The 27,734-nt window shown below is 41.1% G+C and overlaps 1 protein-coding gene across 7 annotated transcripts in view; it reads left to right on the top strand.

Moving 5' to 3' along the window:
* The window catches only part of SUGCT (succinyl-CoA:glutarate-CoA transferase), a 492,934-nt gene that overhangs the window by 218,117 nt on the left and 247,083 nt on the right, over nucleotides 1-27,734 (top strand). For all 7 annotated transcript variants that reach the window (XR_012157441.1, XM_073332837.1, XM_073332839.1 and 4 more), the window contains one exon: nucleotides 27,479-27,581. Coding sequence is in view for 6 of the 7 variants with exons in the window: in XM_073332837.1 (XP_073188938.1) it covers nucleotides 27,479-27,581 (103 nt within the window). In the remaining variant the exon portion in view is untranslated. The remainder of the gene's footprint in view (nucleotides 1-27,478; nucleotides 27,582-27,734) is intronic.

The raw sequence follows: 27,734 nt of genomic DNA, 5'->3' as shown, positions 1-27,734 counted from the left end.
ATGACACATCAATCACAGCAATCTCTGATGATCACACTCTGAAACAGTCAAGAATTTCTGATATGGTAGACAATTACCCAAGTATGCCTCCAATTCTCTTTTATCTTTTGTCTGTCATTGTAATGGTTATAATGGATGGGGCTCACTTAGATCATCCCCCAATACAGGCATGATGTAAATCTGAAGGGATTAAGTATAATTATAATAAATAATATATTAATTAATAAATATAGTATTAATATAAAAATAGGTGAGAGCAATTCAGCTATCTTGTAACGCTTTCTTTGCTTAAATGAGGTACAGGCTGATGCATATCTTCCTGGACAATACTTAAGCCATGCGTCTGTAGCTATATGAACTGGCAGGGAGGAGCTCATTCTCAGCCACGCTGATGGGGGGTTTTCAGGTTCTGCAAACAGTGAGTGCATCATCCTGTCCAACTCTGCCATTTTCCAGGAGGATGAACAACATCTTGACATGTTATCTGAGCCAGAAATTCACTGCTCAGTATAAATAGTTTCTCAAGGGAACTATGGTAATTTTGTCTTTCACAGGTGGGGAAAATGTCTTAGACTTCTTTGCCACAAAAGAGAAGATGGAGGTTCTTTGATTGTGTTTGAGACGTGGCTCAGATTCTGGTAGTCCTTCTGTTGGACTAGAGTACTTCCCTCCAGTACTGGTCATCAGGAAGTTCATACAGCACAGAGTTCATGCAATGTTAGTAGTTTCCCCTTGGTTCACTGATTCTCGATCTCAGAATTCCTAGGTCTGCCACATCTCCTGTCACAAGGCGAAAGTCATGATACTCTGATATTTAGGGTGATGTCGGCTCTATAGGCTCTTGATACAGATTCAGTATTTCTACTCTGAGTGGACTGGCTCATGGCTTGTTGTCAAGTTCCCATTTGGGCTCTTCCCAGGAAGTTTAACACATCTCACTTGGAGCCTTCAGAGCAAGAGACTTATGACTCCAAGTGGAAGAAATTTTTCCTTGTGTTCTAATGAGCACTGTCATCTTTTCACTTCCACAGCCTCTCTAAGTTTGAACTATTTGTTACCACTAAAGCAATCCTGAATTATTCTGGAGTACTGTCAAAGTCCATCTGGCAGCCATATCATCTGAAAACACAAGGATTTTTTTAAGTTCGTCTGGCAGCCATATCAGCTCCAGTGCAAAGATTTTCAGTTCGTGCACATTCTTTCATGAGACAGTAGTAAAGAATCACAGAAAGAGCCATGAGCACTGAACAAGATATGTAATTAGAATAAGGAAGACAATATTATCCCTAAAAATAATTTGCCCACCTGTCTGTCGGTCTTTCTTCTTCACTTCAGGACTTCTACCTAAAGCTTTCTTTAGCCCTCTTCTGCCTGGCTTCCTGGTAAAGATTTAAAGAAACAGCAAAGATGTCACCACACTGTCTATCATTAATATGTTTTTGAAATGGACTAGTTCATTTTTTCTCACTTATTTGTGAGCCACTGCTTTCTTGGGACTTAATTTTAGTGCATCCAAAGCTGCTGGAATCACAGTTTCACAAGGATATGTAAGGTAGTAACCTAAAGTTCAGTTCATACCTTCAATCTCAGCATCAGTAACTTGTTTTGGTCGCTAGATCTGGTGCTCTGTTTGGGAGTACTGTTCTGCCATCTTTGTTTAGTTGCTAATCCTCATACCAGCTTCTTAAATGGGTTGTTGCTGGCAGCTGCTCTTGAATGTAGATGCTATAGGCACAATACTTGAAGAAGAAAGAAGGCTAGCATTCAAGGTATGCTTATTCTTTGAGTAGATTCCTAGCATAAATTCATACTACCCACCTGTCTTCCTGACATCTCCTCTTTTTCCATTGAATTCAGATTAAGTGGAAAGGAGCTGAGGTGGAGTTGGGACTGTATGGCTTCTTATATAACTTCATAATGAATGTTTGGTTCCATGAGTGGTCATGTGTGCAGCCCCATTATTGCCTTCTAGAATCTACAGTGTTTGACTTGGCACTGAGGGCACATGCGCCTTCCTAAGAAGGGTAGATCTGTGTTGACAATCTACTGGACGGAAAACAGCTGGTGGTGATTAACTTTCTTTTTTGTTAATAGGTGTTTCATTCCTTCAGAGGTCTTTGTTGAATGCCAAAAGATCCTTATGTTTTGCAATTTAATTTCTCAAGTTGTTTCATCTGCTTTGGTTTTTTTTTTTTTTTTTGATTACCTCTTTTTGTGACAATCTCTCACATTTGGTAAATATAGAGTAACTCAAATGCAGGTATTTTCCCATCACCCTTAGTGGTAAAGATGGTCGCAAAGAAAGCAACGATATTGTGTGCTATCCCCGTATCCTCTTTTATTTCCCACATTACATCTAGGTGAAGCAGTAGACCCATTGGTTTTCCTGCAAGTTTCCGACTTGTGATCTGCTTACAGAAAGTCTTTTCTTAATCATTTTTATATCCTTATTTATTAGTTCATCAGATGATCTCATTGCTGTCTCAGTTACGGTTTTACATCTTGCTCGCCAAAGTTTATGTTCTTTTCTATTAGGCATCACTTAGGCTCTGTCTACATTACGAGCTAGGGATGTTGGGCAGGTTTGTGGTTTTCACCGCTAAGCTATGCCACTGTTGCCTGTGCTACAATGGCTATGCTACTATTTATACTCACGCTAGCTCTCACTGAGCTCCCGTGAGTATGTGTACACAGGCTGGGGAACCGCACCCCTAAGTCATAGCGTAGGTGTAGTCTTAGGCTGAATTTCCACGTAATTTATGTGCAAGTACAGCTTTGAGTGTAGATGCCTCCCATAGTACTTTGTTATGTGATGTTGTTGTGAAGTCATCTGGCATTCAGGGTTGAAACACTGATTGTAACAAATGTCGTAGGCATGTGTTTCTATACACACTCCATGGCAACTTTGCATTTATTTGTTATTGGATAGTTATTTGTAGAGTGGCCAAGTTTGATATGTTAAGCTTTTGAAATGTAGGTACTCGGAGAGTTAAGTAAACAGGTCTTGTTCATGAGTCCTGGAAAATTTCAACCCAGAGAGGCCTTCCATTTGTGTTAAAAAAACAAACAAACCAAAGAGAATCTTTGTGAAAAGAAAATCAGTTCATCATGATATGGGCTCCCATAGCAATCACTAAACAAATTCACATCATCTGGAGACTTAAAATATTACAGACTTAGAATCAGAACAGTTAGGTCTGGAATGTACACTAGTAGCACATGCTTTGTAACACTACAGTTTTAAGCTTCTAGTCACCTCAGTCTTAATCCTGGACACTGCAGCTGTGGAATGTTGCATATGAAAGTGCAAGAGGAAAAGAAATGAGCAGGAAGGAAGTACAGAGGCACATAATCCTCCATTAATGAGAGGTTTGCTAAAAGATTCCCACTTGGTCACAAGAGGGGAGCACCTAGGAGAGAAGTGCATATTGAAGTGCCTCATTTGTGTGTTGAAGAGCACATTTAAGATCACATCTGATAAGACATACCCATTCTGCGCAACATCCCATCCCTTCTCTCCCCCTCCCCCCTGCTTTTTTTTAACCATAGAATCTTGAGGGTGAGGTAGCTGGTGGTAGTTGTTTGCAGAATCAGGCTGCTAGTACTTGTCACCATGCATGGTCTTGCACTGGTCATGGAGCACAGCAAACTTGCACCCCTTGCTTAGAGTGTTGAGATTTTCCAAGTGAAAATCCAGCATGCTTGTCACAAGGGAATTTTTTAAGCAGAAGGTGGGGTGTTTTTTTTTAATGTTTTCATGTTTCAGAGATTAAGAAACAAAATAAAACATTGCTCCAAAATTTTGAGGAAGCGTGAGATTCCAGGGGTGTGAAGTTGTGCCAAATGAAATGGTGAAAAGTTTCAAATACAATTTCCTGGGAAGTGTCTTAACATTTTGCAGAACTCTCTTTTTTGAATGTCTGTGTTTAAGTCTCAGGACTCCATTCAAATAAAACAATAAAAATATAGCAGTTCAAATTGTTGACCTAGGTAACTCAGGAGATCGACACTTCTGGTGTTCATTAGGATACTTGCAGTCATTTGCAAGTGAAAAGAGTCGAATGCTCTCAAACATTTGGTGTCTGTCTTCTCTCTTTCTCTCCATTTAAAAAACTCCTAATCACTCTGGTACCAAGGTGTGAAAATACAAATTTGAGAATGCAATAGAATATTTCCATAAAGCTGCTCCCTCATCCTATGTGACAAAGATTCACACATTATAAGACCATTCTGCAGTTCAGCCCAATTATGCTAACACTTCAAAACAAAACAAAATCCCATGATTCTGTTCCTTCTGTCCCATGCTGCCTCTCTTTCTGGGTGGGCTATCACCATTTATGAATTATCGTTAGCCAGTATGGACCCAACAGTGCTCTGCTGTGCTGGCAACTGCAAGTACCCAGAGGCTGTTTGGGCTTTATTTGAGCTCTTGGAGCCCCATGGCTTTGGTTTTGGACTTTGCCTGCCACACCACCAGGCAGATGATGTGGCCGCAGCAATGAGTTTTCCAGCAGCAACAGAGGCAGGAGGACAAGGACGAGAAAGAAGAGGATGAAACCAAGCAACTTCTATTCATGAGCTGTTCATAAAGCAGCTTCACACAGTGCAGCACCATTTCTGGGCTCAGGAGACCATCATCAGTTGGTGGGAAAGCATCTTTCTGCAGATCTGGGATGATCAGAATTGGTGATGGAATTTCAGGAGGGCAAAGGCAGCCTTTTGGAGTTCTGTGCTGAACTAGCCCTGAAGCTGCAGTGACAACATGCCAAGAGGTGGTGTCCTGTACCCTTGGAGAAGCAGGTCACCATTGCCATCTAGAAGCAAGCCACCTTCAAATGTTACTGGTCTGTAGATAGCCAGTTCAGCAGGGACAGATCAACTGTTGGGGCCACTGTTATGCACATGTATGATGCCGTGCATAAGGTACTGTTGCACTGGGTTATAAAGCTTGGTAGAGCTCAGGAGATGGTGAAAAAGGGTTCTCAAACTATGTTGGGTTACTTGATGGGACCCATGTACCTATCATTTACATCTCGCACCAGGGCTCAGAGTTTATAAAGAGAAAGGAGTATTTCTCCATGATACTCCATGGCCTGGCTTACCAGCATGGCAGGTTCACAAACGTAAATGCAGCGTGGTCTGGAAGAGGCCATGATGCTAGGATGCGATTGTGGAACTCAGCTCTGTTTACCATCATGAATAAAGGAGTCTTTGCCCACACGATTATTATGTATGTTAATAGTGTGGAGATTGCTCTGATTATCCTGGGAGACCCAGCTTACCCCATTCACAGGGCACTGGGACAAAAAGGCATGAAGGAACTGTTTAGCTATCGCCTCAGTCATTGCAGAATGATAGTGACTTGTGCCTTTGGCCAGGCTGGAAGCTGCAGAAAAAAAAACTTGCCTAAGATCATAGTAGTGTGTTGTATTTTGCACAATATTTATGAGAGTAAGGGAGAAAGGCTGAAAGATGGGTGGGAGACTTGCTTAGTGGTTTGAGCAGCCACCAAGATGTCCATTAGAAAATGGAAACAGCCAGGACATTGTTGTTAGAGATGCCTCTTGCTCTTACTTTGTGTCTCAGGCCTGAAAATGTGCAGCTACATGTCCAGCTGTTATCCTGAGGGGGTGGTGGTGGGAGGCGGGGGGTTGGATTGTGGGCATTGCAGTTTCTTTGATGGGTGGTAGAAATGGCCCATTGTGGCACTCTTTATTATATATAAGTAGGCAAAATTCACCATTTTTCTGTGTACTATGCATTGCAGATTCCTCATGAATGTTGTTTAATATTAAAAACATTTAAAAATTCCATCTGTTCTGTAGCAGCCAGAAATAAACCTTTGATTAAACCAGCAATGAAATGTAGCTTTAAAGTGACCCAATGCAGTGGAGGGCAGCACACAACCATACAGGGACAGGGCGGGGGCTCCGATTCACAGTTGAGTATACAACTTACATCTGCATTCTGGTGTAGAGTGTTGGGGCTCAAACTTGTTAGCGTTGTTAGATGGCTTGAAAAATCTAGGCTCCCAGCTGAAGTTGTTCTTGTTGCCCTGAGTTTGGGCTGGGGAGGGCAATGACATCTGGGAGCATGGTTGCAGAAATGCAGCAGGGAACATATGCTGATGTCCCATTACCCTGTATTGTCCATGGGCTGCAGAACATGGCTGCGTCCTGGTTGAGGGCACTGGATTTTCTGTATGCCTGCTAGCAGCATGCACTACAGATGAGTATTCTACTCCTGTGTCACCTACAAGAGTTGACTTTGCATGTCCTTGTCTTTCTCTACAGTGTATCTTTTGCCATGGCAACGCTATCTCTGGACATTGCCATGCTGTATTTGGCCACTTTATCGCTCTGTCTGGATAGCTCCCTGTCTTTTATTCCTTTCCAACCTCAAATACAACCGTCAGCTCTCCATTGTTTTCAGTTTTTTGGGGAGTCTGCAATGAGATCTGTGAATATTTCATACAAGTTCCCTGTTTCTTCTCCCTCAGTTAGCCAGTTGCTCAGCTGTTGCTGAAGGCCCTGTCCTTGAGTGTCTGGACTGCTGCAGGTGCCATGCCTGGGGGAGTACAGAGAAAAAAAACTGGTGGTTGTTCAGGTTCCAGAGGGGTTATTATAGTGCTTTTTTAACATGATGTCTGCTTTCCTCTCCCTGAGATTCTTTGCAGTCTTGGGGGGGACCTCAGAGATGGTAAGTGGTGTGTACACGAGGAGGGATACATTGGGGGTTTTGAGTGTGCAGTACATGCTGTTTGGTTTTGCACTTGTACCTTGGAGATTGTGAAGGATTGAGACTTGTTTTTCCTGGTTTGGCTTTGCAGTTAAGGTCGTACCTTGGAGGTGCTTATATGGGTTGGAGGAGTTAGCAGGCGAGACCTGGGGGCGAGCTGGATAGTAATCCTCTCTGCTTCCCCTGGAAGTTTCAGCAGTAGTGTAATTGCATAAAATCCTGACCATCTCCTCAAAAAATGGATAGGTTATATTTCCACAGTCAGACTGTTTCCTGGCATCCATGGTGTCAAGGTTCCTTCCCCACTCTGAACTCTAGGGTACAGATGTGGGGACCTGCATGAAACCCCCCCTAAGTTTATTTTTACTAGCTTAGGTTAAAACTTCCACAAGGTACAAACTATTTTACCTTTTGGCCCTGGACTTTATTGCTGCCACCACCAAGCGTCTAACAAATATATAATAGGGAAAGAGCCTGCTTGGAAATGTCTTTCCCCCCCAAATCCTCCCAAACCCTACACCCCCTTTCCTGGGGAAGGCTTGATAAAAAATCCTCACCAATTTGCATAGGTGAACACAGACCCAAACCCTTGGATCTTAAGAACAATGAAAAAGCAATCAGGTTCTTAAAAGAAGAATTTTAATTGAAGAAAAAGTAAAAGAATCACCTCTGTAAAATCAGGATGGTAAATACCTTACAGGATAATCAGATTCAAAACCTAGAGAATCCCTCTAGGCAAAACCTTAAGTTACAAAAAGACACAAAAACAGGAATATACATTCCGTTCAGCACAGCTTATTTTATCAGCCATTTAAACAAAACAGAATCAAACGCATATCTAGCTAGATTACTTATTAACCCTTCACAGGAGTTCTGACCTGCAGTCCTGCTCTGGTCCCGGCAAAGGCAACACTCAGACAGACAGAACCCTTTGTTCCCCCCATTCCCCCTCCAGCTTTTAAAGTATCTTGTCTCCTCATTGGTCATTTTGGTCAGGTGCCAGTGAGGTTATCTTTAGCTTCTTAACCCTTTACAGGTGAAAGGGTTTTTTCCCCTGACTAGGAGGGATTTAAAGGTGGTTAGCCTTCCCTTTATATTTATGACACATGGTTTTAATGTAAGTCCTCCTGACCTGTTTACTCTTTATCCAGCACTGGTTGATGTCCCAGTTGTGACCCCTCTCAGACATCTGACTAGCAGTGTTCACAAACAATCTTTATTGCTGTAGCTGGCCCCAAAAGCTTGCTGCTCTGACACTTCTCCCCGGATGGCAATGAGATCTAGGCTCTTGGCACAACTTCAAGTGCTGCTTGAGGCATGTTGTAAAGGCTGCCGGAGTAATATCACTGTAATGCCTATATATTGGAATCTGGGTGCAAATGAGCCGGTCGTAACACCACACCAACTTTCATGTAGGTGAGGGCCATCTGGTCAACTTGGCCACAGAGCAGAGAAGGGTACACAAGTGAACAGACAGGTCAGTTACAGATGCCCAAAAAGCTGTGTGGGATAGCAGTTGGAGGACTGTCAAAGTAGTGTGCAGCTACATTGCATGCACACAGAATGGTAGACCATACTAACTCAATTCACATTGAACTTAATACACTTTGACAGATACTCCAGAGTCTGCGGTAAATGCGCAGTTAGTTCACTCTGAGGAATTGCATAGTGTGTATGCAGGAGTTTTCACACCAAACTACCTCAAGGTAGTGTGGACTAAACCCCATGTGACAAGCCCTTAAAACAACAATAACAACAAAAGTATGACTAATTTTTCCGTGACTCTTGAGTTACGTATGCTGCAAAACTTCAAAATGGCTTCTTTCTGTACTGTTTGCAAATATAAATTACATTTATTTTCTCTTAAGCCCCACCCTCTCTTTTCTATACACAGAAAAGTTATCTTTGGGTTGCAGTCTTCTTTCTTGGCTTGAGTAGTAGGGAGAAAGAGGCTTGGAAAGGGGGGCATGTTTCTAGCTCCTGTGTTTTCAATGTTAAGCATTTTCAAAAGAACCTAATTCTGGAACATTTTGATAAAAGACAGTGCACCAAATACTGCTGCCTTAGAGTAGAAGGAAACACTAACAATTTCTGCATGTTTTACGTGACTGTTTATGATGTTGTTGAATAAAACATACACAGTTTTTATAACAATTATCATGTGAAGCATCTTAAAGGAACCTGCGTGTCCATAAGCTAGCTATTATGAAGCCACACTGCTATTGTTCAGGATCTGGTACTATTTTATTCTAAGCCCATATTGTTGGTGTTCATAAGTTGGCCTTAGGAATATCATTCATGGCTGAAACTTAGCATATATGGTTAATTATTGAAAGCAAATGGGAGAGAAAAGAACATGTGGCTGATGCAGAAATGTAAGACAACACCGAGACCCCAACCTTTATTGAAATTATGCAGTCTGATGTCTTACTTGGCTGCCGCTAAGCCTAATAATCCTAATCAGAAAACTCAAGGAACCCAACATTTTTCCTGGACACCAGTGAGATAAGGGCTAGAAGCTGTAACACCCCAAGCATACTGGTATCAGGGAGGAATATATTTGTTCATGGACATCCATTCTTTGATAGCACCAGCCTTTCCGCATCATTCTTAACCCCAACTGTGTCCCAGTCTATGCCTATGTTTTGGGAAATGAGGCCACAAGGTCTGATATGTGGACCTAAACTCAGTCTGCGCAAGGCAGAAGTGATGCTCCCTGTGGGAGGAATTTTGAAGATCTGGCAAAGTTTATTTAATCCCGTTTCCTAAGGCTCCAATTGCCATGATATCTAAGTGTCTTGGAAGGTGAAAACGAATATTCCTCTGTGTTCTTCTTGACTAGGACCCTGTCATAAATATAAAGGGAAGGGTAACCACCTTTCTGTGTACAGTGCTATAAAATTCCTCCTGGCCAGAGGCAACATCCTGTTACCTGTAAAGGGTTAAGAAGCTCAGCTAACCTGGCTGGCACCTGACTCAAAGGACCAATAAGGGAACAAGATACTTTCAAATCTTGGGAGGGGGGGAAGGCTTTTGTTTGTGCTCTCTGTTTATGTGTTTGTTCTCTCTTGGGACTGAGAGAGGCCAGACAGAAATCCATCTTCTCCAACCCATCCTAATCCAAGTCTCCAATATTGCAACCAGTGTAGGTAAGCCAGGCAAGGCGGATTAGTTTATCTTTTATTTTATGTGAATTTTCCCTGTGTTAAGAGGGAGGTTTATTCCTGTTTTCTGTAACTTTAAGGTTTTGCCCAGAGGGGGATCCTCTGTGTTTTGAATCTGTATATCTGTAAAGTATTTTCCATCCTGATTTTACAGAGGTGATTCTTTTACCTTTTCTTTAATTAAAATTCTTCTTTTAAGAACCTGATTGCTTTTTCATTGTTCTTAAGATCCAAAGGTTTGTGTCTGTGTTCACCTGTACAAATTGGTGAGGATTATTATCAAGCCTTCCCCAGGAAAGGGGGTGAGGGCTTGGGGGGATATTTTGGGGAAAGACATCTCCAAGTGGGCTCTTTCCCTGTTCTTTGTTTAAAAAGCTTGATGGTGGCAGCATATTGTTAAAGGACAAGGCAAGTTTGTACCTTGGGGAAGTTTTTAACCTAAGCTGGTAAGAATAAGCTTAGGGGGTTTTTCATGCAGGTGCCCACATCTGTACCCTAGAGTTCAGAGTGGGGAAGGAACCCTGACAGACCCTATAGTCAATTTATTCTCCAGGTCCTGAAAAGATAACAACAGGTGCTGCTGATTCTTTGTAACCAACCAAACAAATGTTCAGGAAGTAGGACATCTGTTCCAGCTTCCTTTTCCTCATCATTATCCATACAGATATTCAGATGGTGGGTGCCATCATAAATAGATGGACCCCTCCAGACAATTTTGATTTTTTTCCCAAAGATGGGAAAAAAGGCAACAGAATTTGTCAGCATCACCAACAAAACTGACAGTCAAAGGGGAAAAAAATCAATCACATCAAAATCTCCATGGTTTCCTCTCAAAAAAAGAAAGATTCTAGTTAGTGCCACATTTGACTATTAATCCTCCCACATGTCCTCATTATGTATATGGCAGAATAGAAAAAAGCACACCTGACTGAACATAATTCAAAATCAATAAAGCTGTTTACAGAGCTACCTTTGGAATAAGATATGCAGTCTGTCAGCCTACATTTCCCCCCAGAACGTCCTGCTCTTGCAATTATGTGAATATACATTTAACTTTCAAGTAGAAGTAGTTTGAACATGTCCTGTTGTTAAATTGTAATGATAGCTGATATTCACATATGGAAAAGAAAAGAAAATGTATCAGCTTTTGCATTCATTAAATTCCCATTTTTTCATCTGTGTTTAAGAATACAGAATAGGTGCTGCGTGTTTCACAGCTCTGAATGCTGCTCCAATTTTTTTTTAAGTGTGTTGCTGTTTCTCTTTCTTTATGCAAATCGTTTTCATTTCCCTTTTCGAGGGAATTTTAGGTGCAAATTTGAAGTGGGACACTTGCCAGTAGGGTGTTAGTCTGGGCACTTGCCATTCCCTTGATATAATCGTTGTTACTTCAAAGGCAGACATAAAGTTTTTGCCATAGCATGCATTATTTTAGGAATAGGAAACCCAGTTGAGTAGCTTTCTCCTACTTCTAATAAACTGACCTTTGCTTTTCCAGCCTTATTGGAGACAGTGCATTTTCCATGTTGGAATCCTGTTTGTGCTGTCTCCATCCCTAAGCTGCCTCTCAATGGGCTAAGCTTCCTTCCTCAGCCTTGCTATTTTGAGACTGACACAATTGAGCTTATGTTGCTGGCTGTGCCTAGAGGTCTGCTGGTGGGGCATGTGAACCAGGATGATACACCCCAGCTCCAATCAGAGTTTGCTAATGTATTTGGATAAACCATTTGCATCCCCTCCACCTTGGTTCTGATCCTCCTGGACCTTAGAAAGAACAGAGAAGTAGTACCCTAAGTCTGATCCAGGACTGACATTATTTCATCATTGACTTCTGTTGTACACGTTGGACTGGAGTGGGGACCAACACATTACTGAGATAGCTCTCTGTCAAGAATAGCCTCGGCAATGCTCAGGTTCCACTTCTGCAATAATTCCTTTCAAGACCTGGGTTAAGTACTTGTTGTAGGGATGACCAGATGTCCTGATTTTATAGGGACAGTCCTCATTTTGGGGTCTTTTTCTTATATAGGCTCCTATTACCCTGAACTCCCATTCCAATTTTTCACACTTGCTGTCTGGTCACTCTAACTTGTTGTGAAGCAACCTGAAGCGTAACCCTACTGTGGGACTATGTTCAGAAACATGACCACCACCACAGCCTGTTCTACCTCCTTCCTCTTTTCTCCAGGAATAGTGAATGTCTTCAAACCGTTGGAAAAAGAACAAGAATGGTTCCTACTCCCAAAGACTGCCTCTTTTTAGCCTGTGCTAACACATATGAGTAGCGAGGGAGTCCATGTGTGCCTGGGACTGCAACTGCCCCTTGCTGGAGTCACCAGAAGGCCAACCTCCCCATCCTCTTTTAAAGAAACAAACACAAAAAGTGTTGGATGGGAGATAGACAGACTAGGTGCCTGCAGACTTCCTGGCACCATACTCTTGAGTCACAAGGCTGATCTACACATAGCCAGAGATCTCCATTAGGCTGTTTTTTGAATGGTAAGAGCAAAAATGAGAGAGTAATTAGTAGTTTCCATATTTTGTAAATTTGCAAGGTGAACTAGAATGTTAAGAATGGGGAGGAAATCAATCAGTTGTTCCAAAAGGTTTTACTGGGTATAAAGTTGGGAGGTTTTCACATTGACAATATTGTAAAGTTTCAGCATGGGCCATTGGTGCTTACATTTATGTCACAGACAAACTTTGTCTGATTATCATTTCCGTAATCCACAGACAATAAAAAATCTTTTAAGATGGGCTTGTCATCACAAATTGTATCTGCACATATGTCAAGAGCAACTGCATTGCCCCCCTGGCCATTAAGGGCTTCAGAGGAGAAGGGTCTAATTAGGCACTAACACAAGAGACTCTTACAGACTATGGAATAGATCGGGGTATGCAACCTATGGCATGCGTGCCAAAGGGGGCATGCGAGCTGATTTTCAGTGGCACTCTCACTGCCCGGGTCCTGGCCACCAGTTCGGGGGGCTCTGCATTTTAATTTAATTTTAAATGAAGCCTCTTAAACATTTTAAAAACCTTATTTACTTTACATACAACAATAGTTTAGTTATATATTAAAGACTTATAGAAAGAGACCTTCTAAAAATGTTAAAATGTATTACTGGCACGCGAAACCTTAAATTAGAGTGAATACATAAAGACTCGGCACACCACTTCCGAAAGGTTGCCGACCCCTGGAATAGATACTCTAGTAGTCATTTTGAAAAGTCTAATGACATATTTACGGTACACTCAGACTAATGATCTGTTGTTTCAAGCTGTGTCCCAAAATTCTTTACTGAGTTAACTGCAATTATAGAGATGATTAATGGTGAAGTGGGAGAGAAATTATGAATTTTTAGGCAGGGGAGAAAAGATTCCAGATCATATTGGAAAATAGATGCATGGTTGATGGAGCAGAGAGATGCAGGAACACTATTCTGGATCGCAGTAGTTGCAGAGGAGAAGGCTCTTGCACCAAAGTGATTATTTTGTGGAAAGAGAGAGGAGATCATTGTAAGATGAACAGAAGAGTGTATGAGATAGGAAGGAAGCAGTGTTAGAGAAGATCCATGAAGAGTTTTAAAAATCCATTTTTCACTTAAGTAATTCTATATTTTAAATCTACAATTAACTAATGCTAATGGTTTGAGCCATTCATATGAAAAAAGCATGCTAGAAGGCTAAATTGGGGCTGAAACCCATCTCATAAATTCTGTTTTGCCTAAAATTATTTTTCCGGTATTAAGTGTTTTCAGCCGTAACTGGAAATTTCCTTCTTTTGATGGGCTTTATTCAGCATTTTATGTCACTTAGAGATAATGGTTTACATTTGTTTATAGTTTATATAGTAAATGTCAGAGACTCCTACACTGTATGCAACACCGTATCCATTCAGCAGTCACCCAAATGACACAGCATGAAGCTCTATCTGGAAAACTCAAGTGTCTGCCTCAGTGGTGCAGTCTTCTCAGCTTCTAAGCTTGTTTTGGGTAGAGAGGATGGTTTCCTAATCCTCTTTTCCCCTCCAGTGCTTTGTTTTCTCTGTGTCAGGTGTTTATAAACACTGCACTTTCTTTCTAACAGTAGGATCAGAACAACTGTGGTTCTCTCCTGGGTCATGCTTTAGGAGGATACAACTTTAAATAAAGATGTGATCAGGGAATTATAGCATTTATTAGCACTGTTTATGTAAAAATAATAGCACATGGGAGCCATGAAAAACAAACAAAATATTTAGAAACCACGTTAACAAACTGTCCAGTAGTTTTGTTCATGCTTTTAGAAAGCTTTAGTGCATTGAAGAAGAAAGATAGTCTTAACAAAACTCTCAGGCAACCATTGGTAGACATTATGCTCTGGACTTCTGTGGAAATAGCTTGCAGACTAGCTGGAACATGACTGTGTGAATGCCAGTGCATAGCAGAAAGACAAAGTGCCCTTTGCTCTCAGTCTTATCTATCTCCTCAGGTTCCTATCTCCTTCCTTTCTCTGGAGAAAGAGAGAGGCTGTATGCTACTGTCTCTGGCTTTCTTGATTGGTCATTTAAAACATTTTTGGAATTACAAGGTTGGTTGAAGTAGCTCACCTACAATACCCTGTGCTCTCATCATTTGCAACCTACCATAAGCCCTCTTTCAAGCACTGTTTCTCCACCCTTCTCGTATAATCCAGGACCATTTCAATTTGCTTGATTCCCCATGTCTGCCAGTGTCCTCCAAAGAGGGTCGTATCGGATGGTATCAAATGCTTTTGGGTAGTCATAAAGCACATGATTGATGGGTGGTTGTACTCTCTGCATTTTTCACAGATGTGATGGAGATTTATGATTTGCTCATGTGGCTCTCTTTGAAACCAGCTTGTTGTGGTGGTCGTTCTGCTTCTGCCCTCCATTGTTAAAAACATATGTTTTGTATTTAAAGGCGCGTTATCAGTGTAATTTAGCGTGGGCCCAAAATTTGGATACAGTAGAAGCAAGCTTTTACAGAGCCTAATAGGAATGGAAATGTTTTCATGCATTTAAGAAATGAATGGGAGATGCAGGGTGGTCGTGACTTTCAGACACCTGTTTGCAACCCCCAGGTTGAGGACACATTCTTCAGAGCATTGATGTTGCTTCCTAACTGACTGAGAAAGGAGCGCAGCAGAGCATTTCCTAGCTTTCCCCAGCCTGCATCCTCTAGGGGCTGAGTGTGTTTCTGCAGCTCTTCTGACCCTTGCCTGCCCAAGAACCGAGATGGAAATCCAGACTTTTCAATGGTTAGAGATTTGCCAGTCAAAAGCTGCCTCTTGACTTTCAGTAGAAATAAATGGAAAGCAGAGATTTTGTTTTAAAAGAACAAACTGCATCGTTGACGGGGGGGGGGGAAGAGAGTTATCCTTTTTGTTTGATAATCCAGATTGATCAATTTTAGTCTGAATTTTAGACATTTCCTGTACAGTATTGAAACAAGCAATATTTGTGCATTGGCTTGCAGAGTGAATGATTGAAAAATCATGGTGCATGTTAGTACCGATATAAGGCTGAGCTACCTTTAGTTTTAGAAATTGACTGCACAGCTAAACTGTGAATATTTTTGTCCAGGCTATAAACTTGGGATGCAGTGTTGCAAGCAGCAACGGTTTTCTTACTCCAGTGTATTTATTGAATTTGTAAATGTATAATTATGGTTACATAAATGCAGGAGTTCAGTGGGAGTACACATGTGCATGAAAGCTGCTGGATCAGGCTTTAGCTTTTAACTTACAGGCGATCAAATATCAAAGAAATTTTGCAGTGAGAGTTGGGTTATTTGCACTGAGGAATTATTTTTTTTCTGCATATTTAGACCATTAAACCATAAAGATTACTAGGATATTTTGATTTTTTTTAATCTAAAATATCTTTAATTTTAAACACTGCAGGTAATACTGCACTTCTTTAATATCCTGGCTGCAGAAACTTTGTAATTGGTGTGTGATTAAATGCAGAGAGGGCTGGGAGCTTTTTCCAAAAAACTTACCAGAGAGAGTGCAGTCTGGATCCTGCTCTGGTGAGGTAAAGACCTGCAAAGTTCTGCAATAAGAGGTCTAGGTCTTTCTTTCTTTGTTTCTTGAGCCTTTAGTTGTTATGACCTGGGATTCAGAAGAGCCTGCATCCCAGGTTCCTTACCACAGACTAATGTTATATGATGGTGTCTCTTGTAAAAAGAAAATATATATAATAGGGTGTGACAGGTCCTCTGCCCCGGAAGTGCCATCCCCTCCTTCTAAGGTCTGCTGACTGCCCCAGTAATGCTCAGAGAGGCTTCCAGTTATGCAGCACCCATGGCTTTATTTACACACACAGTTCTCCCACCACCAGTGTTGAGCTATTTACAAGGCTTACAGGTTTAGTTCCCTGTTTGGCTAGCAGTCAGCCTGCAGCCAGGAGCCTGACCTTTCCTTCTGGCTACTCCCTTTATACTGGCTCCCAGCCCTTATAGTTGCTGGCTTGTCAGGCCCGCAGGTGGGGCCAATCCCCAGGCCAGGCATCAGGCCTGTTCCACCAGCCCCAATCTGTTTCTCTTGATTGGAGCTGGCTGAGCAGGGGCTAATTAGGTGCTTTTGCACCAGCACCCTGCTACACAGAGCTGTCAATTAATTGCAGTTAACTCACACGATTAACTCAAAAAATTAATCGCAGTTTTAATCACATTGTTAAACGATAGAATACCAATTGAAAATTTATTAAATATTTTTGGATGTTTTTCTACATTTTCAAATATATTGATTTCAATTACAACACAATCCAAGTGCCCAGTGCTCACTTTATATTATTGTTCTTATTACAAATATTTGCACTGTAAAATGAGAAACAAAAGAAATAGTATTTCTCAATTCACCTCATACAAGTATTGTCGTGCAATCTCTTTATCATGAAAGTACAACTTACATATGTAGATTTTTTTCTTACATAACTGCATTCTGAAAACAAAACAATGTAAAACTTTAGAGCCTACAAGTCCACTCAGTCCTACTTCTTGTTCAGCCAATTGCTAAGAGAAACAAGTTTGTTTACATTTACAGGAGATACAGCTGACTGCTTCTTATTTACAATGTCACCTGAAAGTGAGAACAGGTGTTCGCGTTGCACTTTTGTAGCCAGCATTACAAGGTATTTACATGCGACATATGCTGCACATTTTATGCCCCTTCGTGCTTCGGCCACCATTCCAGAGGTTATGCTTCCATGCTGTTAAAAAAATAATGTGTTAAATAATTTGGGACTGAACTCCTTGGGGGTGGTGAATTGTATGTCTCCTTCTCTGTTTTACCTGCATTCTGCCATATATTTTATGTTATAGCAGTTTCACATAATAACCCAGCACATGTTGTTCGTTTTAAAAACACTTTCACTGCAGTTTTGAAAAGACGCAAAGAAGGTACTAATGTGAGATTTCTAAAGATAGCTACAGCACTCGACCCAAGGTTTAAGAATCTGAAGTGTCTTCCAAAATCTGAGAGGGACGAGGGGTGTTCTATTATTTTCTTTGTTAGGCCTGTCCTGTGCTAATAAACGATGGTCACATAAACACCACCCTATACCGGAAACCTACTGACCGCTATTCCTACCTACATGCCTCCAGCTTTCACCCTGACCAGACCACATGATCCATCGTCTACAGCCAAGCTCTGCGATACAACCGCATTTGCTCCAACCCCTCAGACAGAGACAAACACCTACAAGATCTCTAGCAAGCATTCTTACAACTACAATACCCACCTGCGGAAGTGAAGAAACAGATTGATAGAGCCAGAAGAGTACCGAGAAGTCACCTACTACAGGACAGGCCTAACAAAGAAAATAACAGAACGCCACTAGCCGTCACCTTCAGCCCCCAACTAAAACCCCTCCAACGCATTATTAAGGATCTACAACCTATCCCGAAGGATGACCCAACACTCTCACAAATCTTGGGAGACAGGCCAGTCCTTGCCTACAGACAGCCCCCCAACCTGAAGCAAATACTCACCAGCAGCCACATACCACGCAACAGAACCACTAACCCAGGAACCTATCCTTGCAACAAAGCCCGTTGCCAACTGTGCCCACATATCTATTCAGGGGACACCATCACAGGGCCTAATAACATCAGCCACACTATCAGAGGCTCATTCACCTGCACATCCACCAATGTGATATATGCCATCATGTGCCAGCAATGACCCTCTGCCATGTACATTGGTCAAACTGGACAGTTTCTACGTAAAAGAATAAATGGACACAAATCAGATGTCAAGAATTATAACATTCATAAACCAGTCGGAGAACACTTCAATCTCTCTGGTCACACGATTACAGACATGAAAGTTGCAATATTACAACAAAAAAACTTCAAATCCAGACTCCAGCGAGAAACTGTTGAATTGGAATTAATTTGCAAATTGGATACAGTTAACTTAGGCTTGAATAGAGACTGGGAGTGGCTAAGTCATTATGCAAAGTAACCTATTTCCCCTTGTTTTTTCCTACCCCCTCCCCCCCTCCTCAGACGTTCTTGTTAAACCCTGGATTTGTGCTGGAAATGGCCCAGCTTGATTATCATACACATTGTAAGGAGAGTGATCACTTTAGATAAGCTATTACCAGCAGGACAGTGGGGTGGGGGGAGGTATTTTTTCATGCTTTGTGTGTATAAAAAGATCTTCTACACTTTCCACAGTATGCATCCGATGAAGTGAGCTGTAGCTCACGAAAGCTTATGCTCAAATAAATTGGTTAGTCTCTAAGGTGCCACAAGTACTCCTTTTTGTGTTGTTTCTGTGGATGCAGACTAACACGGCTAGCCCCTGATACTATTTCGTTTGGTTTTTTTTTTACAGTGCAAATGCTTGTAATAAAAAATAAATATAAAGTGAGCATTGTACATTTTGTATTCTGAGTTGTAATTGAAATCAATATATTTTAAAATGTAGAAAACATCAAAAAATGTTTAAATAAATCGTATTCTTTTGTGTTTAACAGTGTGATTAATCATGATTAATTTTTTTAATCGCTTCACAGCCCTAATATATAATAAAATAAAACAAAAAAATTCCACTTTTTTCAGAAGTGTCCAAATACAGGGAAATGATTGACAGTAATGGATCAAAAATACCTTTACAGATAATTCCTAATGGCCAGATTGTGCTCTGATCCCCATTCACACCCTTACTAATAGGCGCTGACTCCTGTTGATTTCAGCTGAAGCGTGAGCATATCTGAAGGCAGAATAAGCATTTTTAAAAAAACCTCTCTCTAAATACACAATTAGACACCATTCCTGTGGTCCGAGTTGTGTAGGCAACCCTTGACATCCACACCAAGTGCCATTTAAAGTCAGTGAGGCTCTGCTCAGGTGCAAAGGATGGGTTCACCTTCACAATCACATTTCAGAACTGCGGCACTATTCAGTACAATGTTATAGTCTACTGTGTCGCTGGCTCTTTTAATTACTGATGAAGACCATTGTTTTGAGTAATTTGTGTTTCATGAGTGCCATTTTTTCCTCTTAGAAACCACAGAGATTAAATCATAATTGCTTAATTTTTTGGTGCCCGTTTTCAAAGAGTTAGGGTGCCCTAATAATAAAACCAATAGCAAAAAAACAAAAAATGAAAACTGTAATTTGGCAAATATTAATAAATTGGAGTTTATACAGAGTCGGGGACGCCAACAAACAATACGAAACCGTACAACAAAGAGAAAAAGTATTTTTTTTAAACTGTGCAAAGGAAAAAAAAATCTTGCACATAATCCTGAAGATTGCCACATAAGTACCTTTGTGGGGAGAGAATTTCACAGCCCTGGGCTCCTGATGGAGAAAGCATTAGTTTTCTGTTATCTCAAAATTGTATAGTATTCAGCACTTTCAACATCAACCATCTCAATTCAAGAAATTAAGAAATTAAGTTAATTTCCCCGATACTAATTTCTCCCTATTGTTACTCACACCGTCTTGTCAACTGTCTGTAATGGACCACTCTCTTACCACTTATTTTTCCTCACTTGGTATCCTGCTGTTAATTGATTTATCTCATTAGACTGACCTCACACTTGGTAAAGAAATCCCCATCCTTTCACGTATTTATACCTGCTCCTGTATTTTCACTCCAAGCATCTGATGAAGTGGGTTCTAACCCACAAAAGCTTATGCCCAAATAAATTTGTAGTCTCTAAGGTGCCACAAGGACTCCCCATTATTTTTGCTGATACAGACTAACATGGCTACCACTCTGAAATCTGAGGACAAAGTAGCTTGTATATTCTTGCTTCAGTAGGCTGAATATAGACCATTATTTTAAACAGTTTTGCCTCTGTGTGTGTAATAAAAATATGCTCTTACTGCTTTTCAGCACAGATATAGGAAGATATCCCACATCAGGTTTAGGTCAAGAGCTTCAACTGCAGGTGAAAATGATGGATGTTTCCTTTAGGGATGATGGAATGTAGAGATGGTACATCTCTGACTGATTGAATTTAATGCTTTTAGGACTTCTCTCCAGCCCCCACAAAAAATAAATAAAAAGATCAAGAACGTGATCAAAATGGGATTTTCTTTTTTTAAGCTATGTGTTTTTAAAAGACTGCCCCTTTTGTTTTCCACAAAATTTCAATAAGTTCTCCTATGTTGCCGGACAGGAAAAAGCATAGAAAAATACTAAAACTTCTAAAGGCCTCCTCCCATTGCTGCTGGAGGACCTGCAGCCCGGGGAGTATGTTTTGAAATTGACAGGCATTTACTTCACAGAATAATCAAGATCACTTGTGTAACTCCAGTGATGATGAATGTACTTGTCTTGAAAATTAATCAGACTTGCCATGGGAGAATAATGTTTATGTAGCCTTAAGTAATTGACACTCTTGTTGAAAGGACTCCAATTTCAGAGTATCCTTTTCATTCAATAACCATCCGTGTTTTACTGTGGGGCACATCTATATGCATTTTGTTAGCAAGAACAGCAAGAAATTCCTGAAGTACATCAGAAGCTGGAAGCCTGTGAAATAATCATTGGGTCCCCTGGATCACGAAAGGCTAATGGGAGTAATTAAAGAAGATAGGGACATTTCTGAGAAGCTAAATTTCTTTGCATCAATCTTCACCACAAAGGATATTAGGAAGATCGGCACTATGGATCTTTTTCCTGATAATAAAGATGAGGCACTAGCAGAGATTAAGGTGTCAGAAGTAGTAGCGCTGGAAAACTGCTAATTTAAAGTGCAATTAGGCATTAGGCCATGACTTATAAAGGTGCTTAAGTGGGAATTGGCTAAAGTACTAGCAAATATACGGACACTCATTAAAAACAGCTGCTGTACTAGAGGATTGAAAGTAGCAAATGTTGTGTATATTTAAAAAAGGCTCTAGGTGTCATCTGTGAGATTGCAGACCAGTAATCTTACGTTTGTACAAAGTAAATTGATTGAAACAGTAATTAAAAATAGAATAATAAAACACCTTGAAGACAACAATACGATAGGGTCTAATTAGCACAGTTTCTGTAAAGAAACCGTAATTCTCACTAATCTATTATAATTATCTGAATGTGTCAAAAAAGTAGTGGGTACAGAGGAACTGCTTGACATAATTTACTTAGGCTTTCAAAAAGCCTTTGACAGGATTCCTCACCCAAGAGGCTGCTAAAAAAAATCTAAGTAGACAGAAGAAGACAGGGCATGTATTGTCATGGATTGGAAATTGGTTAGGTGAGAGAAAGCAAAGAGTAGTGTTAAACTATCAGTTTTCATTTTTGCAAAAGGTTAGCAGGAGGGTGCACCAAGCTTTCATACTGTATCTTGTATTGTTTAATATATTTATGAATGATCTGGAAAGGGAAGGAGCAACATTTGCAGATGACTCGCATTATTTAGGTTACTCAAGACCAGAGAGGGACTGTGAGGAACTTCAGAGACACTTGAACTAGGTGAATGGGCAGCACAATGGCAAATCAAAACAATGCTGATAAAGGCAAAGTAATGCCATTACAGGGGAAATTGTGAACTACTCATACACTTTACACAGCTCTAATTTAACTCTATCAGCTCAGGTCAGGGACCTGCATCATTGTGGAAAGTTCAGTGAATACCTACAGTGTGTAATTAGACTGCAGAACTCAGTGCTACAGGATGTCTTTGAGGCCAAGAACGTAGTAAGATTCAAAGAGAGATTGGACATTTATGTGGATAAAAAAGAATATGCAGGTTTAGAATAGTTTAAAACAAAAAAGAATATTGGAAGGGAGATAAAACCCGTACCTTAGACCAGTCCATCCTGTGCTTTGCTGCACATTGGGCTACCCACATTTGCCATCCTTGCCTGTCAACTGCCCTTCTCTCCAAATCTTCCCATTACATGTTGCCATGCTTGATATCATTCAGAACTGTTCATTTCCATGTTATTCACAGTCTTCCTCTCTTTCTTCTTGCATTTTCGGCTTCCATTCAAGGGCAGTACTTCGTAAGCATTGTTTTTCCATTCTCAGCACATGTCCCAGCCACTGGTGTCTTCTTTTGTAGATTATTTGTGAGAGAGTACCTTGTCCAGTAATTTTTCTGACTTCTTCATTCATCTTCCTTTCTCTGTATTTTATTCCCAATATTCGTCTCAGACATTTGTGATGAAATGCATACAGCTTTTGCATATCTTTCTTGGTAAGTTGCCATGTCTCACTACTATATGTTGTGATGGCGATAACAATTGCTTTGTACACATTCAGTTTTGTCTTGAGAGAGATATTTTTGAGTTGCCAGATGTTTTTGAGTCTTCCAAATGCAGCATTTGCCTTCCCAGTTCTTCTTCTTCCCATACATCAGAGCTTAAATCAATTTCTGTTAGGGACCAGTATGTGACCATCAAGGGGGGAGAGATTTCCCACATCTCTCTATTGTGGGGTTTCTTGCTCTAAAGCATTTGGTTCTGGATATTGTCAGAGGGGATACTGAACTGGATGGATTAAGAGTCAGATTCATTATGCCTGCACCTATGTTCCTAAGCAAATCTTTGCCAGGAAGTTACTTTGATATTAATCAAATATATAATTAAAATGGATTAAAAAAGAATAAAAAAGTTGTATCAAACGTTGTACTTGAGAATAGGTGGTTTCAGCTGCCCATGTGATATGGGTTTAATATTTCTATCCCATGACCACAAATTAGTTCTGTTGTTGTTTATTATTATTAGTAGTAGTTGTATTACTACTTCTCCATTTCTACCATTATGATTTTGTTAAACGTATTCACTAAAGGTGAAATTTCCTCCTCTGCAGAAGGCCAACACAAGGCCTATGCACTAGCATTCTTCTTTAAGTTATTGTCCCCAGAGGTGCTCCTTGTGAGGATGTGCGTGCACCTGTGCACACTTGAACAGAGATTTTGTCAGCCGTATCCACAGGTCTGCTGTCTACACATCCTTGTGCTCTGGTATAAAGCTATGTAGGGAGGGGTGGAGTTGCTGCTGCTCCAGTTCCTTCTCAGCTGCCTGCAGCTTGAGACAGAGGGTCATTGTGTCCTTTAGCTAGCTACGCAGCTTGCTGACTTTTCTTCCTTATTTTTTTATTTTTGATGTCTTTGCTATAGTTTCATTTTACTGTTATTTTTCTATTGAATTTAGCACAACTTTGTGCTCCCCCCATCCTTTTTTGTTTGTTTGGGCCTACATTCCATTCAGCCCTCTCCATCTCCAGCTTTTCCTGGTGGGTTATGCCCAAGACCTTGGAATTCATACCCTGCCAGACCTGCCACAGATTCTTCCCCTTCAGCAACAGGCAATCCAACTGCCTTGGCTGTCTTGGAGAGACCCATGTCCTCTCTAAGTGCAAGTGAATTCAGAAGCAGATCCAGAAAGGGGACAGATTGAAACTGCTGCTGATGGTGCATTCTCTGAGATCCATGGGGTCTGGGCCCCTCATTCTCAAGCCTCCACTTCTCAGAGTGCGCTGGTACTGCACCAGCCCCAACTTCATTAAGCAAAGACCATGGGGGCTCTCAGATTCTTTGCAACCATCTAAAAGAAGAGACCATGGTCTCCAGAAACAGAGACCAAGAGAAGAAGAAAGTCACTCTCCTGATCAGAAACAAGGAGTTCTCACATCCCGGTATTGATATCACTGAGGCTTCTACCTCCTCTGGAACTGAGTTCACAGTGCCACCAGAAAAGATCCCAACATGCAACACACCGAGATGCCTCCTGGCAAGTAACCTCATGCAGCACCGGCATCAGTACCAGAACTGGAGCATTTTAAACACAAGGATTCCTCCAAGTCCAAGGTCTTAAAGTAATTGTCCTCAGTATCATCTTTCTCAGATCACAGTAAAGAGCATATGGACCTCCGTTCCTTACCGTCCCCAGTACCTCGCAACAGTATCCAGATTCTCCACTCCCGTCCAGGTTCCTGTCTCAGGAGGATCTCCAAATCTGGAAGAGCATGAATTCTCTCTTGAGGGGTACCAAGAGGGATTTCCCACCAGTATCAACTTACCCTCTGGAGCTGACTTATCCTCTGATCCTACTGCATCCTTCTACAAAGACTTGACCACTGGAAACTGTTCAGTTACTGGTCCCTCCCAGGCTTCCAGTAGTGATGTGACCCCTGGTACTGATGCCTCTTGCTCTGCCACTGGACACAGGTGAGGATACCTCGTCTGACTCAGATGTGTCCATACAGGTTTCCCCCATCTTTCTCTTCTAGCTTCCCTTCCTTGAGATGTGTCTTGAGGAAGAGACCACCAGCAGACAACTGGCCCATCAACCCTGGAAAGGGCTCCCTGGGGTCCTGCCCTGTTCCTTATGGCCCAGTACAGTAGGCTTTTTGGAACCCGTGGGACCTCTATGAGAACAGTTATACAGTGTGCTCTCATGCAAGAGGTCCGGTCAAGAACAACAGCTGCTGCCAGTGGGCCACCTTCCACAGGAAGAACCTCCAGAACAGCAGGAGCTAGGCGCAGAGGAGGAGACACCACCATTGTACAAATCCTGTTCCTCACCGGATGAGGCTGTTATGCCTGCCCACACACCCCACCATCCTATGGGATGATTCAAGGTGTTTCCAGACCTCAAATCCTTATGGGTCCTGTTGGAGGAGATCAACATTGTTTGCTGAACATTTTACATACTTTCCCCCTGGGGAAAATTGCTTTGCCCTTCAGTGTCCGTTAGTCCTAGCCCCTTTGGTGTGGCAAACACCAGTGACCATACCACTCACTTGTAAGCAGACTGATAAAAAAATACTATATTCTTTCCAAGGGTTCAGAGTATCCTTTCTCCCATCCTACCTCTAACTCTTTGGTCATCAGTACAATTAATGTAAGAACTAGACAGTATTGGTCTTGATCAGTCCCTTCTGACAGGCAACTTAAATGCAAAGACTTTCTTGGCAGCAAAAACTACTTTTCGGCTGCTCTGCAATTCATGGTGGCCAGCTGTTATGCCTCAATGGGAAAATATGACTTTACAAATTATTTCATGTTTTCTCAACATCTGCCACAGGACCAGAGGGAGCAGTTTCAGGATCTCATCACAGAAGGCCAGGAGATTGTCAAGGCTTCTCTTCAGGCCTCAATCAGCATCACTGTCATAGCTTTGCCCTCTGTAGCTACCACTATAGTCCATGCATTGAGTATCTTGGCTGCAATCCTCCAGCCTTCCCTGGGAAATACAAAACAACTGTGGAGGACTTTCCCTTTGAGGGCTTGAAACTCTTCTGTGGTTCCTGGATGGGTCCCTCTACTCCCCCCAAAGACTTGCTCAATACCTTGGCATCTACACACCTGTGAAAAAAAGGAAATACTACAAGTCTCAAACAGCTCAATGGTCCTGCCCATTTATCAAACCATGAGATTGACTGAACTTCCCAAAAACAAACCTAGATTTCCCAAGAAGGCTTCATGGTTGAGAAGGAACTGGAGTGGTGGTGGGTCCATCCCTCCGTATATATCCTTGTACCAGAGAATGAGGATGATGTGTAGGGTGCAGGTGTGGACACTGTTGACAGTATCTCCCATTAAATGAGAATGGGCCCATGCAGATCCTGGCATGAAGTACCCATAGGAACAAAATATCTTGAAGAACTCTTTTGTCTCAATGCTTTGAAATGCAAATGCCTTGTGCACTAGGGTGAATTTCATCTTAATGTTGGATAATTATCACTGCCTGTAGTATAAATTAAATTTAAATTTACTTCATGAAAATTGGATAAAACCCCTTCTGTACAGAAAAGAGAACTGTAAGTGAAGCTAGGATAGGCAATCAGTGCAATATAATTTACAATATGCAATACAGAACATTGCAGCATAGCGTATCTCCCTAGCATTTTCAGTCCCAAGTATCACAAAATACTTTGCAGCCAGTTACAGATTATACATGAAAATACAAATAGTGTGTACAAGTTATCCATAGGGTCTCTTTGACTCTGATAGTTGTCTCTGTTGCCTTTGTGTTTAATATTTGTTTTAACGTTTTTATTAGACATCCAGAGATGTTTGGGAAAAGTGCATTCTTGAACTAAAATTTAATGTTGTTAATGTTGTTGATTATTAGACTTCAGGAACTTGGAAATGGTGAAATAGAGAATGCCAGTTATGCAGGAAAACTTAACAGGAAATATACAACATGTCAGTTCCTTTGTGTGTTTGAATCTAGTATGCCAATTGTCCCCCCTCAGTGGTTTTAAACCTGTCCAATATCTTGGCAGACTATCATGTTATGTATCTTCAGGACATTTAGGAGGTGGAATCCATGGCAGTTCATTTCTGCTTCAGAAATCCAGAAACCAATAGAAAATATCATCTTATACTTGCTAGTTACTGCCTTTGCTTCAGGACCATTTGTGCTGCCTGGACACCGGTAATTCTGCCTTGCAGACAAGAAATAGAATTGCACTTATGGAAATATCTCAAGAGGGAAATACGGTAGAGAGAAGGACTTCCGACTCGCTGAAAATTGAATGCTTTCAAGGAAATGAGCTAAGCTTTACAAATGGTATAAAAAGACTTGGAATTTTGGATTACACAGGATAAGCAGAGCACACATATGCTCAACCGGATGTCCTGAGGACAGATTATATAATCGTACAGCAAATAAATATGTAGTTGATGTTGTTATCTGACCAACAATTGTGTTTTGTTAAGTCTGACATATGTTTCAAATGTAACGGAGGAAAAACATTGTACTGCTTTAAATCAGTGATCTTTATGATCAAAAATAGGACACTTTCATACATTGGACTCTTACCCACATCATGTCTATTCTTTTGTTGTTAAATAAATAAATAAAATGTGAAGCACATTACTGTAATTAAGGACTCAAGAAACCCATTGATCCATATTTGGAAATGTTGATAATTTTGGTTTGCATCATTGCTGGATTGCATCAGACAATCAGATAGAATTATAAGTCAGGCTAACCATGATCTTGGCCCTAAGGCGTAGTCTTTGCATTTCCAAGGAACACATGCAGCACATTTTTGTTGTATTATTGACTGCCTGGGAAGAAGTCAGTGAGGGGGGTGGGGTTGCTGTGCATTCTTTGGAATCTGAAACGGAGAGTTTAAACCACATGCTCCTTGTTTGTTCCTAGGTTTTCAGAAAAAATGACCACCAAATGGCTTGAACTCTTTGAAGGTAGTGGTGTTCCATATGGTCCAATCAACAGTATGCAGCAAGTATTCTCGGATCCTCAGGTCAGTTCTCACGGAGCCTTTGTGATACATTAGTAACATGTTTTACAAATATTCAAATAACAATTGCTTTCCTCCACACCAGCTTTCAACTACCTATAAAAATGTGATTCAAGTCATTTGTGTTGAGTATGAGGCTAGTAACATGGTATGATT

The sequence above is a fragment of the Lepidochelys kempii genome, chromosome 2, assembly GCF_965140265.1.
Source record: "Lepidochelys kempii isolate rLepKem1 chromosome 2, rLepKem1.hap2, whole genome shotgun sequence".
NCBI classification, from domain to species: domain Eukaryota; kingdom Metazoa; phylum Chordata; order Testudines; family Cheloniidae; genus Lepidochelys; species Lepidochelys kempii.
Note: the sequence above shows the minus strand (reverse complement) of the source record. Positions and strands in the feature narration are given on the sequence as shown.